This window comes from Engystomops pustulosus, chromosome 1 (assembly GCF_040894005.1).
Source record: "Engystomops pustulosus chromosome 1, aEngPut4.maternal, whole genome shotgun sequence".
NCBI classification, from domain to species: Eukaryota; Metazoa; Chordata; class Amphibia; order Anura; family Leptodactylidae; genus Engystomops; species Engystomops pustulosus.
In genome coordinates, this window is record NC_092411.1 from 60,731,736 (window position 1) to 60,747,365 (window position 15,630).

General features: G+C 38.3%; 1 protein-coding gene across 2 annotated transcripts in view; it reads left to right on the forward strand.

Annotated features, from left to right (window-relative positions):
• MEGF10 (multiple EGF like domains 10) overlaps positions 1 to 15,630 on the forward strand; it is a 73,632-nt gene that overhangs the window by 11,908 nt on the left and 46,094 nt on the right. For both annotated transcript variants that reach the window (XM_072141654.1, XM_072141643.1), the window contains exons 2-4: positions 8,338 to 8,468; positions 9,715 to 9,816; positions 10,832 to 10,932. In XM_072141654.1, the coding sequence (XP_071997755.1) occupies positions 8,356 to 8,468; positions 9,715 to 9,816; positions 10,832 to 10,932 (316 nt within the window). In that variant the 5' untranslated portion in view covers positions 8,338 to 8,355. The remainder of the gene's footprint in view (positions 1 to 8,337; positions 8,469 to 9,714; positions 9,817 to 10,831; positions 10,933 to 15,630) is intronic.

Below are 15,630 nucleotides of genomic sequence, written 5' to 3' on the forward strand. Positions count from 1 at the left end.
TAGGGAAATCTACTGGTTTATCTTCCTTGGAAATAGTAACATTTGGTATTGAAGAACAATCTATCTGATCACTCTTTCCTGCTGCATCTCTATTCACATAAGATAGTAGGGTGAGTTAAATGGTAAAATAATAATTTATATTTATATAGTGCAATCATATTTAGCAGTGCTTTACAAATCATGGGAAACATATACAAAAAAATATGACATAATAGTCATAGGAAACAATAGTGATATTTAACTGTTGAATGTGAATGCACACCTAAAATTCAGCCATCAGGGAATTAGGAGTATAGGGGTAAATAAGACTGTAGTGACTCTTACAGGACCCAAGAAGTCCGGGGGACCAGCAATCTTGACTTGTCGAACACATAATAATGATGATTGAAGTACTTGCAGAATTACTGTACACAATGCTCAATCTTCAATCCCTCTATTCTGTTCAGATGGTAATGAAGACAACATTGTAGGTATGTAGGTCATGACACTATTTGCCAGGCTGCACCTGTACTGGATTTTTTTTTTAAAGGGAATGTGTCGTCAATTTTTGTTTTGATTCATTAAAACCAGATAACAAAATACTGTGCATCACAATATATCAAGTTTGTTCTTATTTTCCATTTGACTACATGCCAGTGCCCATGACTATAGGGGCAGTGTGTTTTTGAGCATGTATGGTCCAGTGCTAGATAACTGAGGTATATGGGAAGTTTTATAGGCGTGCTCTGTGCAGAAAGAAGGTGTAAATACGTTCAGTGTCGGCCTGGGATAAATTGGGCCCACCAGTAATATTTGCACTTGGGGCCTATAAGTTTGTTACATAATCTGTTAATATAATCATATAAGTACACAGGGTGGTTGAGATGCTCTATGCTAAATATATGTATAAATTACAAAGAGGGTACCTTGTCCAGCTCTGCTTATGCAGAACATGAGGGCCCACCTATCTTAGGGGCTCACCGTTGGATCCACCTGTTCACCTCTGGGCCAGTCCGAGCCTGAATATGCTGTGAAATCTCTGCCATAATATGGTGTAATGACTTCTAATTTGTACATGTTCAAGAGGGATCTCGACACCTTTCTGAAGAGCAAACATATTAAAGATTACAGGAACAAACCTGCCATATTAGGGTTGAGAAAATAATTTCTAATTACTATGGGCCGTTTGGCATCGGCCTTTTAGGATTTTTTTTTGCCTTCCTCTGGATCAACACTGTAGGATTTACAGGTTGAAACTAATGGACAGACAGTTTTTTTCAACTTATCTCCTATGCTACGATGCGGTTTTCTATATTTTGTATTGTAATACTGCTGTGTTTTGTTTGTGATGTAACTGAAGTGTCTACTGCAGTCCAGGGAAATGTTAGTAATATGTTTTATAGCAATAATTTATTACAAAACAATATACTGCGGAAATACATACTGCCTATTAACAACTAGTGATAACGTTTACAAGCACATCATTTAATTAAGAATTTCTTGGAGGATGTGAAAGAGCAACTTTTATCAAATCATAGTAATTAAAATGCCCTATGGAAAACACTGAGCCAGTTACCAAGATGAGTAAGGGATGTGTATTTGCATCAAATACTCTTCCTACCAAGGCATTTTCTATACATTCTATAGACTCTGTATAGGTACAGTGAAGACATTTCAGCACACGGCTGACAGTAATAGTGAGGTATTATTAGGAATATAAAATCATGGTGAAATCCTTTGTCAGTTGTTCTGCTATAGAAGAAGATGCAGCTGAACTAGAGAAAAAGCTCTTTAGATTTGGAGAGGCTTTGGCTGTCATCTATCATTCTTCAAAGACACCTGCAATCTTTGAATTGCCTGGCTTTCCATTGATTTAGAGAATCCCTTTATACGTTTCAAGCCAACTGTGAGCAAGGCTTTTAAGTGATTGTTCTTATACATTTCAGTTACCATAACATAAAGGGAGATCAATGGAGACAAGACAAACATTAGCTCTGTTTTATGTAACATTACTGCAATAAAGGGGATGCTATGAGGAGTATGTATTGATGACACATTTCATAGGAATCATGTTCATACTTATTATGTAAAGCAAATGATTTGGATACATTTGTCCAACAGAGAGCATTTGCAGCTGAGATTGAGCCCTGAATATTTACAGGTCTATAAAGCTAAATACACCCAATCAGTTTTGTACCCTCATGCAGTCATAGTGCCCACCACATAGTGCCCTCTTTGTGCGGCACACAATAAAAGGGCCAACCGCACAGTGATGATGCTTTCCTATTACCTTTGCATTAGACGCTGGTATGTGCCCCCTTAAAACAAGATCCATTCTTCTTTATGTTTTAAATAGCCTGGGTTTTTTTTTAGAAAACGTATTTTAAAATTCTGGAAACATGGAAAAGCTTCAGGGGCTTCTCTCTTCATCATAAGACCCTTCTGGTTCCGTCATCAGAGCCGGCTCTCTGGCTGGGGATGGGAAGGAAGGAAGGAGGGTGTCTGAAACACTAAATGGAGATGTAAATAATTAGCAGATGACGGAGCTAGAAGGGGCCTCGATGATGTAGACAAGAGACCCTGAGGCTCATTTGTCTAATTTTAAAAGATGTTTTTCTCAAAAAATTAAACAAAAATAACAAGGGATCTTATTTCAGGAGACACATGCCAGAAGGTAATTGTGCTTGGTTTAAGACTGCTGATATCTTATCCCTTATTATAAGATATCCTATTAGCACCACCCACAACGCGTAATACCCCCTTTTCACAGTATGAGGTCTCCTTTGTGCATATACATTTCAACTTTTTGAAAGTGGGTTAAAGCCCACCCCTCATACAGATATAGTTAAAATGAGGACAAGGACCAAGGACACCTGGTTAATGACTGTTTCTTTGGACACCTATGTGCTGTGTTTTTTAATACCGCAATTGTCTTTTTGACAGAATGTCAACCCCATCTACTTTCCAGGGCACAATGTCCATACTCTGAGATGTGCCACAATATTCATATACATGTTACAATACATCAGATTACAACCAGTTGTTTGATCTTTTGGCACCACAACCACATTAAGCTATAAAATCTGATAACATTAATTGTATGAAGTGCACGTGGGAGTGTGTAAACACACGAATAAGTAGATCTTTCTACTTTGAAGGCTTTATTGTCCATTGACATTGTGTGCGTCTCTTTGTCATGTTTTCTCCACCTGCACCGAACATGTAAAGGAATGAGCAATGTCACTTGTGTTTGATGTCAGATAGTTTTGTGTACCTACAAAGCCCAGGTGTCTTGAACCTGCTTAGATCTCAGACTTGTTTGAAAACATTGCAAGATATAAAGTAGCTTCAAGTTTCACAACACATCTATGTTTCAATCCATCTTCCGAATGCTCAGTCCAAAGAATTGTCAAGTATCAGTGATGTTCATAGAGGATAGCTGGTGAATAAGTATCCGAGTAAATAAGAAAGAGTTGTAGATGAATATTAATGACACAATCCCTCAAGTACAGCATTGATTTTTACGAAACAAAGTCTTTGCATGTATCAGTGCCTGTGTTATGATTATACTACCGTACTTGAAGATTTCTTACTCATCAACACTTTGGTTCTTCTAATATATCAGAATATCTTGAGAAGACAAACTCCACTTTCCACAGTTAGATTAGATAAGATAAGAAGTGTTTCCACAATTAGAAAGATTCTTGTACTGTAATGGCTATGTAAAGTGACATTCTTTACATATGTTGTCAAATTAGCAGAGAAATAACAATAATAAATCTTAATTTATATATCACTACCATATTCTGCAGCGCTTTACAGATCATGGGTTACATATAAAAATAAAATAAGAGATTACCGAGAAATAGCATGGTCAGATGAAGTAAATGGAATGAGGGCCCTGCTCACAAGAGCTTGCAATCTATGAGTAAAGGAACATACAGTATACAATGAAGTTAAGCTCCACTGTACAAGTATATGACAATAAAGGGTTAATAAAATGGGTGGAAAACCGCTCAGCAGACCAGAGTCTAATTAATCATTGACCATTCACATCCCCCTTTGGGAAGTCTGTGGAAGGGATGCTCAGTATTAACCTGTTATTGTCACCCTTTATGGATGTCTGAGATAACAGTAAAGCTTAAAGGGGATTTTTAGTTAAAAAAAAGATCAAACTTAGCGGTGCAGGAATGATTTCCCAAACAGAGGTTTTTCATTTCTGCATCCAGACTTTGATAGGAGTGAGTCACCACAGTGAGAGTGATGGTCTGCAGCCTTGAGAAATCCCTCTGTCAGGTCAACATTGGTAAACCATCAGGCAGCGGGCAGGAAGGGGAATGGAGTGCCAGGGGATCAGTGCAGTCAGAGATGATATATTCTGGGTAAATAAAAATTATTTTTTTCAAACCATTGGTGTGCTGCCCATTCCTTTAAAGGAAAACTTCCACTTGGGTAGTCAGGATTTAAACTATTTATACATGCAGGTCGGGCTTTGGTTCTATTTAACAGAACATCTTTACGTTAAGTTTTAAATAGTGGCATCCCAGAAAAAAAAAATACTTTAAAAAATATTCTAACTACTGCCGGGTGCTCCTGTGAACATAACACAGGCGTCCTGGAGTTTCTTCGTCTAGTATGCACACCTCCATACTTTTCTGCCTCCTTCCCACCTGCCCCAGAGCGCGGATGATGGTGACATCATTCAGCTCTTGGGAAGTCTCGCACATGCGTGGTGTACATCACTATGACTTCCCGGGACATCACGATCTCTCAGGGCAGATGAGTGGGAGGGAGAAAAGAATGGAGGCGTGCATAATTACTATATGAAGTAAAGTAGTTTTTCTCCGGGATACCACTTTTTAAACCCAAAAACATGTTCCATTAAATAGAGCTAAAGCCCGACCTGTATGTATAAATAATTTAAAGCATGACTACCCAAGTGGTAGTTTTCCTTTGACTATTTTAGAAGGGCTCTAGTCCATATCCTAGGGTGTACTCCTATTTTTTTTGGTGAATTTGAAGTCAGTATGGTTTAGGGCTGAACTTTTATTTAAAACTGTTCCAAGAAAATCAAGTTTTCACAGAGTTGTTGGTCAGTACTACACATTTTACACAGTGCAAGCAGGAGGCTTGCTTGTACAGGGTAGCAGCTCTGCTTGGAAAGAGAGCTTGCTGTTTTTGGCATTAGAATGTGGGTGTGAATTTTAATTGTAGTGTAAACCATTTCTTCTGTCAAAAGCAGCATCATGGTAACATTTACCTTGAGTTGCTAGATAAAGTGTCATCAGCTATCTCTACATCACATACATGAAATGAAGCATAATTAGAGGCATTGATATCTAACCTGTTACTTTAAGAGCATATGTCCCATCAGTGAAAGCTTCATTATGTTCCACAGAGAGACCATTGTTAGCCATGAGTGTGACATACATTGAAGTCAATCACCACTAAGTGTTAACAGCAGTTGTTGCGTTTTAAATAGATGTTAAGCTGCTACAAATTATAAATTCACACACATACATATTGCTCCTAGTAAACTCCACATCCTACGAGTAAACTGAAACAACAGCTTTATTACAGACATTCAAGTGTTTTATGCCAAAAACAACCCCATTCCAAAAAATGGAAGAGGTTTATCATGGTAGAATTTTTGGCAACAATCTGTCTAGGGAATATTCGAGCAGCTCATCATTTATATGAAGTGATATGTGTGGAAACAATGGAATTGTGTTATATTAACAATAATGCCCATGAGCTGTTACTGCTGATCAGAACCATTGACCTGAATGGGAACAAGCTGCTATGTAAAATACAGGCCAAATGGGGCCAAATAGTGACAGGTCTAAAGTTAAAGTATACATTGTGGTGAATTATATTTATATTACTAAGTAAAACTTCCTGTAAGCAATGAAACTAAGCAATACATATTTTGTATAGGATCCCAATTAAAACACTCATTGTATTGGACCTATGAAATTTCTCAGCAAGGAGGAGGAGCTGTGACCTAAGAGCACAGCGTGGTGAGAACATACCCCTAGTGCAGCTGGAGACGCTACAATCTTGGAATATAGATGCATTTTATCATAATCATTCTGCTACTGATATGTTAAATGTGTCAAAACTGCATATTCCCTCTGGTTGATGGGGTTAGATTGGTTTTATAGGTATGAAAAAAATATACATTCTCCCCCTTTCCTGCCATTGCAAATTACAGAGCAATGAATAAAAACTTTTTCCTGGTCCCCTGTTCTGCCCATGTCAAAAGCTTATTTTTTCTTAAAGGGATAACTTCTTGTGACTGGACAACCGCTTTAACTCCTCTTCGGCTCAAATTGCACAAATTACTATTACAGATTATATTTCTATGACCCCTGTTTACAAATCACTGCTTTGATTTGTGACTCTAAATTAGAAATTGATAAGGAGGTGAAAATAGCCACCACTTGTATTTCCCACAGTATAAGCTACATTACTGCACATGGAATAAAGGCTTAGGAAATTATAGAGAGCAGATGCTTTGTTATATTTTGCTGCTGCTGTGAACAAGCTGAAAACACATTCTGAGATATTTCTAATTTGAGTTGTTTGTAGAATAATAGCAGCGTGCGGGATACTGATCTGTAATTTAACCCAGCGGTAAACATAATAACAGACAACACATTCATGAAACAATTTTAACTTTATGTGAGTTAGACTTTTCACAGAAAACAATTGTTGGTGATGTTGAAAATGTAACTAAAATCTTAACTTTTGGCCATATATATGTCCCCAGAGGCGGCTATGGCACCCAGACAATGTGCTGTGCCCGCAAAAAAGATAGAGCCTGCTCTATCATTGGCTGTAAGAGCGGTTGTGCGTCACTATTTTCTATGGAGAGGGGAGGGGGAGCAGTACTTACAACCCCTCCTCTCCAGCGTGCCTACTGCATGCGCATCTGGCTACGAGCGGGAGTGCATATGTGTGTGATTGTCGTCTTAATTCTATAAATCAATAATTATAATACAATGAAGTAGATGGGTAAATGGTTTCTCCCAGACTAAATTTACCTCCTTTACACAAAATTCAAATGGTGAATAGTGTATCTAAGACTTAACTTTTAATATGATCAAAATAGTAAAAGATAAATTCCTGGTGCAAGGTTATTGGCCAAAAATATCCAAATGCAGCATACATACACAGCTAGAAAACTACCAACATTGGTAAGTTAGTTGTTGACCATTGTTGGTAGTTTTCTAGCTGTGTAGCGATGTATGCCGATATTTTTTTCAATATACCTTGCACCAATGTGATTTTAAGGAATTTATCTACTACTATTTTGATCATATTAAAAGTTAAGTCTTAGATACACTATTCACCATTTATATTTTGTACAAATCAATTATAAATAGTAAAGATTGTGATACTTTAATATGTTCCTTTGTCCCTTTTTTCCTGCCTTTCTTCCTTATTTAAGCAATTTGTGTAAATCAGCGTTGTAGCTTTTGACAGTACATTGCAGTCCATGGCAGTGGCATAGCTAGAAGCTGATGGGCCCCAGTGCAAAGTCTGTGCCAGGCCCCGATTATAATGTATGGTTTATAGTAATAGTCTTCTCATATGGGAAAGTGACACCATAAGGGCCCCCTAAACCCATTGGGTCCGGGTGAGACCGCAACCTCTGCACTACCTTAAGTTACTCCCCTGGTCCATGGGCCGATGTTTGTGGCTTGTACGATATGGGCGTGTGACCAAAGCTTACACCGCCAATGTCAATTGAAAAGACTGCTAGGGGCAGGAATAGGACCTGCTCTATAATTGGCAGTGCCAGGAGTCAGCGCAGTCAAAGTACGGTGCATGCACTTTGAATGTGCCCAATAGAAAGCTATGGTGCCATGAGTTAGTCACAATTTGCGCAGCTAACTCACGACTGACTCACGCATACATGTACATGAGGCCTTATACTTACCTTGCTCTAGAGCTCTCAGCACCTGCACAGTCACCCACAGTTGTACAGTGAAGCCGGGGTGCACTAATCCAGCTTTATTAAATCACTGCACAGTTGCTGATGATCAACTCAGCAGATAATCTTTTAACAAATTTAGTTACATTGGAAAAAAATATATATTACAGGTTTAGACATAACAATTCATCTCAATAAAACCTCTTATGTATTGCAATGAAAATGATAGTAATGTATATTATACCCTTCATGTATGACATTTATATAATGTGTAGGCACAAAATGCAGAGTGTTACAGTAGATTTTGAAATGTGGGGATATCCTGTTCATCCTTTATATAAAGCTATTTTTCCTGCTTTGTGCATAACAAATGGTAATATCATGTAATTTCTACATTATCATTCTTGTACTTTTAACAGGTACTTGCATGCAAGAAGATGTTTTCGATATCTCACTGCTATGGACTTTTTGCATTAGTTTTGTACCAATGGCTTGGATTGGCATTTTCTCTTAATCTTGAGGATCCAAACGTGTGTAGCCACTGGGAAAGGTAAGTCTGTATTTCATGGAAAAATTGGTGTCAAGCTGATATGATTCTAACAGAAATGACAACACAGTGCCAGATACACCCCCATTGGGGTAAGAACAAATCAGTCACTGACTCTAATGTTTAGACAGTAAAAATCAAATGGAACCCCTAAATCAAACTTACATATAGAATAATTATACATTTTCCATTCATTGCTTTGTTCATAATAATAGAGAAACATAAACGAGTTTGTGTGTTCTCTCCATGTTTGAGTGGGTTTCCTCCGGTTTCCTCCCACACTCCAAAACATGCTGGTAGGTTGATTAGATTGTGAGTCTCATTGGGGACAGAGACCGATTTGGCAAGCTATGTGCAGTGCTGTGTAATATGTGTGCGCTACATAAATAAAGGAATAATTATTGTTAATTGTTATTATTAATAATCTACAAGTATTTTATCACTGCCGGGCAGGAATCCTTGGTACTCCAGTGCACCAGACTGTAACTATTTACTCCAGAAACAGCATTGGACAGTGCAGCAGAACAGATCCTCAGAACTCACATGTAAACTGAAACGTTGCATTCAAAGTTGGACATAAAATTAAGGACCATTTATAATGGTGTCTCACTCTCCATCTGTTTCACCATTTCCCATGAACTGATTTGTGTGAAATGTTTCTGTAAACAGAAGCATATGTTACGGGAAGGATCTCCAGGGATATGTCATTCCCATATATATATCCTACTTTATGGCCTTCCTATACCAAGGTTCTGGGTGTAACCAGGTATAAATCATATGATCAAATCTTGCATTTATAATAGAAAGCTTTGGTTCCATCCTAGCATATCCTGGAATCAGAAGGTCTGGCGTGGTAATGAACAAAAGATCTTTTGGTGTTTTAAAATTTTAAATGGAAGCTTTGATACATATATGCTGGATAACTTTATCTCACCAGTCTTTTATCTAAGGATTCAAGTCCCAACTAAACATGAAACCCCTATGCAGCTCCATGTTAAATTAAAATTTGGATCCCAGTGTAGAGTGACCAGTGATCTCCCAATTATTAGTTTCCCTTATATCAGTAAGGGGCAACGAGATTCATAAAAAAGACCCAAATCAGCATGACTGTGGGCATTACATTTCATTAGTGATTAAAGAGAAAGTAGTTATATGAAGCAAATAACTGAGTTTTTCTAACTGAAATTGATATTCCATACAAAGCAATGCTGTACTGTACATGTAACCCACTTATTGTACATCTTTTCAGTTATTCTGTAACAGTTCAGGAATCGTATGCACATCCATATGACCAGGTTTATTACACCAGCTGCACGGATATTCTGAATTGGTTTAAATGCACAAGACACAGGTAAGCCATTCATTACTGTAATCTTTACATAGACATTCCATTTTCCCATGTATATTTGCATGTAATGCCTTACATGGATTTGAGAAAGCATTCTGGAAATGTGAAAAAATGCATATTTGATTTGGTCAAGCCACTCCCTGTTGCATTTGCAACATGTGAACGTGGCCCCAGTGTGGGGATCCTTAGGAAATAGTTGCACAAAAATTTGCAACTTTTGAAAATAGTTGAAAATCCAGTACAGACATTAATACTTCATGTTCCACATTTCTCAAACTGACATGCAAGAAACATCTGTAGAGCTCCTAAGACACTATAAAAAACTGTTGCAAGATGCCTACCTAATGATAAATCCCCCCATTGACTGCCAGATAAAACTTCTTTCAGACTGAAGTACCCATGCATTCCGAACTAATACAAATTGTTCATCATTTCCCATTTGTAACTTTTTAGTCCTCTCATTTTAATGTTTCATGATTGCTGATGTTTAATTTTTGTTAATCGAAAAGGCTCAGATGTATTTATACATTTTGTAGAAATGAAAAAAAACAATAAAAAACAGACCTAACACATTTGTTGACTCCACTTTCAGGGCCATCAAGACCCTGAATATGGAGTGCTTTTGCACAAAAATCTGCGAAATTTCAAAAGGTGCAGTTGATAAATGTAAGAACTGCTTAGTGAGTAAGCCAAGTCCACTTCTCTGAAAAATTTCTATGATGTGGCAAGTCAAACCAAAATTAGATACACACCATAGAAACCATTATAAAATTTGCAAAAGGAAACTAAACTTCTGTACAATTCACTTACAAAATGGTTCCTCCCCCAGTGTATTTTCTAGTATTTAATTGGCATGGACTTTCTTAAGAAAAATTAAATAGGACTTAAAAAAATAAAGAAAAGACTGGATACAAATGTACCAAAAAATCATCCATTAAATATGGAGGAAATGTATAACATTCTGATAGAAGTGCAAAAAGATGGAATTCTAGTGATATATTTTTTGTATTTCTCACAGAATTAGTTACCGCACTGCATATAGACGCGGAGAAAAAACTATGTATCGGCGCAAATCTCAATGTTGTCCTGGGTTTTATGAGAGCAAGGACGTGTGCGTGCGTAAGTATTTCTTCAACTATGTGAAGTGTATGTGCAGTTGTCCTACAGAAAGCACCTAGGTTTGGTGAGGAAGCTGTAATAACATTATAGTCTAACACTATAATTGCCTTGAGAGATCCCACATTAATGTGGTATATAGTGCAGTGACCACTCATTATTTATAGCATGTACAGCTTGGGGCCATGATGACATGGTGGGTTGTGAGGTTTTATTGATGCCAACGGCTTATGGATGTGGTCGTGGATGTGACCAAGGAACATTTTTCAGATCATACCAGATGCTACACATGGAATTTCCCACATCCCTTACTGTGGGCTCATAACAGACACTTAATTTATTTCTCATACACAAATGACAACATCTTCTAAATTCAGTGGATGGTTTCCGACTATGTCCAATGGCATGGTCACATTTCTGGTTATTACTGACACTGGGGGAGATTCATGATAAGTTTCTAAGGTAAAACTGTTCCAGTTGCCAATGGAAACCAACCAGAGCTCAGCTTTAGTTTTCTGATTGGTTCCTAGGGGCAACTTGAACAGTTCTGCTCTAACAGACTTCTGATAAATAAGTTTGTAAATGCCAATGGACATCAGATTAAGTATCTTATTTTGTCAGTGTACATATATGTTTGCAATAATTATTCAATTATATGAACTATTTCACTAAGATCCTCTATGATCTACCAGGCTTATTGGGTCCTCCAAAGTGGTTCCCAGAAGCGCATCTTCTGTGCAGTACACCCCACTGTATCACATTGAAGGGGTTTTCCCTCGTCTATTAGAAGCTGGCCTACTGTAGCAAAGTTGTGTAAAAACAAAACCATCGTCCCAGCAGCTGGCCTTATGCCTTATATGACTGAAACCAGTGATTGGTTGCACTGATACACTTTGTATACAGTCACCTACCTGCTGTTATCATGTAAAAAGTCCTAAAGAGGGGCATTGGTGGGCAGTTTTGCATCTCTTGCCTTTATGAGCCTTGGTCCTAGGAGTCCTGTCAGTTACCTGCTCACTGGTTTTTGTCTTGTACTTATGTTCTCTTAGCTTTGAGAGCCAAGAACACATGTCTAAAGAACTGCTTATAGAGAGCCAAGGGACCCGCCTACATCAGGGCCCCCCAGTGGATTTACCCGTGGACCAGGTGTGCATTAGACAAGCCAGTTATTTAGGAAATTGGTGAATTCTACTTTTTATCATCCCTGGCATGTATTGTGGCACAGCACTGCTACTTTTGAAAGCTAAACACATAAGTAATAAGCATCAATATCTTAGAAGAGACTGCAGCAGACAAGTGCTTGATGGATATGATTGACACCCGCGAAGCTGAATGCATCCATTATAATCTCTAGCACAGAAATAGGGAAGTCTTTATTTCCTTCAGGTTGGATGTACACGCTTCTATTACGTGACACTCAGGCAGTGACTGACATGAGCAGATGTCTAGACAACAGCAGCGTCCCTAGAGTTCTGTACAGGATTTCTACTAAATGTGTAAGCATACTGATCACAGAGGAAAAAGTACAGAGGGTATTCTCACAATGTGTACTTGTAATAATGCACAGATTTAGTGACATCCATCCTTGTCTGTGGAACTATAATGCTGGCTATAAACTTAAGGTAGTTGATGAATACTTATACAAGCCAAAACTATTCCAATCCAAATGCATATGCACATCCTTTCTCTGGCATCTGGGAGAGAGTCAAGAAGTCCTATTCACATTACACAGTTTCTTCTGGCTGTGTGCTATGTGTATGGCCAGCCTTAGAAAAGAGTGTAATTTCCTAGGACTTGTAAATATAACCATATAATTGATATGTAACATCTGTACAGTATAATACAGAATAGTCTGCAATATAAAATCAGGTTATTACTAAATACAGATTGGTACCAATGTTTTATACAGTTGTAGTTGTGTGCGTGATCCTTTGTTTTTATAGAATACTGAAGGGTACAGATCAGGACACATTGCTAAGAAATACCATAGCTTAAAACCACATAACAATACATTTATATAGCACCATTATATTTAGCAGTGCGGTACAGGTCATTTGGCACATATGCGTATGCTATACTGATTTTAAAAATGTCTTTGTCAGAATTCTGAATTATTGCAGTAGTTTATATAAGTTTAATTCACTTTACCTGTCTCTCTGCCAACCGAATGTGGGGAAACTGGGGAAAAGATAGGGGGCAGCTGCAGCCTGTGTGTGCCTGTCTCAGTCTTCCCCCTCCCCCACCCTCATGCAGCTCCCTCCACCTCTCCACTTCCTGTCATGTGCATTGAGCAGACAGGTAAGGGAGGGGAATGGTGTGGAGGAGAGGAAGAATGCATGAGGAAACGTAAGCACACATAGTTTGTTTACATTAGGGAGTAGTAACCCCTTTAAAGAAAATCTACCATCAAAATTCATCATGATAAACCAGGGACACTTACTCATAAATTCAGGCACCCTGACTTGGTAATCTTCTTATATTTGTTATCCATGGCCTTCTTCTTTCTAAATTCTACTTGTATAATTATGCTAATGAGTCTGAGAGGCTCTGGTGGGTGTTTCCAGAGCCCCTCAGTGATGTCTTTTCTCTGGCTTGACAAAGAATTGTGTCGAATCGAAACCTTGCAGTTTTTGTCATTGCAGTTTTTGGCTGTTACAATGAGCAGAACAGGTCTCCCCTCCCCCTCCACTTCCTGCTGCTGCTAGTTTACACAGGGAGAGTGGGGAGGGAAAGAGCAGGGGAAGAGAGAGACATGTTCTGCTCGTTATAATAGCCTTTGGATCTGCAGCACTGAGAGGCTCTGAAAACACCCACCAGAGCCCCTCAGGCTCAAGCATAATGTTAAGTTTATTATACAAGGAAGGAGGCCATGGCTAACAACTATAAAAGGATTAATACGGTCAGAGTGCCTGATTCTAGTTTTTCTGTAAGTGTGGTTTATCATGACAGATTTTGATGGTGGATTTCCTTTAAAGTTCTGTACTTTGAATTAGAGCAAATGTTATATTTTTGTAATGATACATTTTACATAGATTGAAAAGCTGAGCTCATAATTGGTACAATTTAATGAAATGGATTAGTCCTGCCATATGTAACAATAGAAGCACATTTAATACTACATAAACACAACCATAGTGTCCACGGCCAGCTGCTGTGCCCAAGCTTTCCCCTCCGATGGTGACTCTGGATGGCAGTAGGCCAGTAAAGTGAGCCAAACTCAAATAATAAGCTAACTCACAGTGAGAGGGGGAACTGTATTAAGTTCTGGATTAACCCTTTAGTGCTAGAGGGAAGCTACTGACTCCCACTCCTTTATTATACGGATCACATAGTCCTGCTCGGATTTCAGAGAGAATTCCTAGTAAAAGTCTCCTCAATCTGAATTTGGCATTGTGAATATTATTGTATAAGCAGCTGTTAAAACATAACGCTTCATGCCGTATCACATCCCTAATCGTCAAGCTGGAAGCTACAAAGTGCTCATTCACCTAAGATTTTGCAATGTACATTATTTAAAACAGACACATTAGCATAATTTACATAAACTATACCAAATTGGGAGTATTTAAGGATTATTCTCATAAAAACAACTGCAGCGTATTGCGATTGGGACAGGAGTGTTGGTTAATAAATTATCCTAATGTTAATGTAGTGAAGCTGTATTGCTGCATCTCCCCCTTTTAAATGGGGTATCATTTACTTCTCTATAAAGTGGGTGGTCCCAGTGCTACTAGGAGGGCAGATGCACTATTTAGAGGCATTTAGAAAGGTGTCATGAATAACTATGCTAACTTCACAGTAATTTTATGTCTGATTGATTTGGGAAATAGATCTTATACAGGGGTAGCAGGAGCCCAGGTTAGTCCATGCTAAATCTCTTCTTCTAGAAAGCTGACTAGAGGTGGAACTACAATGTTGCCATGTGCCATAGGGATTAGCACAAGCTTCTGTAGAAGATGCATGGCTGCAAGACAGAAGTTCTTCCCGATCTACAGGATAAAGAATTGCATGGTGATTGTGTGATTCTAACTGCAGAGACCACCAATCACTAAAACTGGACCCCAACAATTTGGAAAATGGGGATCTCGTTCTCACAAATAGGCAGAGCGGAACACATTTCGGGTTTCTCTATGTGAAAAGTGAAGATCCCAGCAGTTGGACCTTAAGTGATCACCTTGTTATTCCCTATCTTGGAGTCTCATCGGTATCACAACCCCTTAAAGACTGAGAATGACTTTGACAGGTCATAGTCATCCTTATCTCCCAACCTTGCCTGTTTAAAGGACTGTTTGGCAAAAGAGACCTCAGGGTGAAGGGAAATAGCTTATATCAATATCGATGAAAGTTGTCACTCCGACTAGCTCTTGTAGGTTTTTTTTTGTCAAATATACTGGGGCCAAATCTTGAACATGCACCACATATGTTAGGGGGTATGTAATGCTGCATATGTAACACTCATGCACTCTATGATATGTAAGGTGCTGCCGAAAATGTTGGTGCTATATGAATAAAAATTAATATTATTATTACTGTGATAGAGGCCTATCTATCAGGCATCTATATATGATCAAAGCAACAGGCACTGAATTATACATTACATTAAAAATTATTCTCAGATTCTTTCCAGGAGTCTCGACCATTCTTACCCCTCTGATTGTAATACTGTTTTATTTTACAGTGTATTTCTATAGTCACATTTTT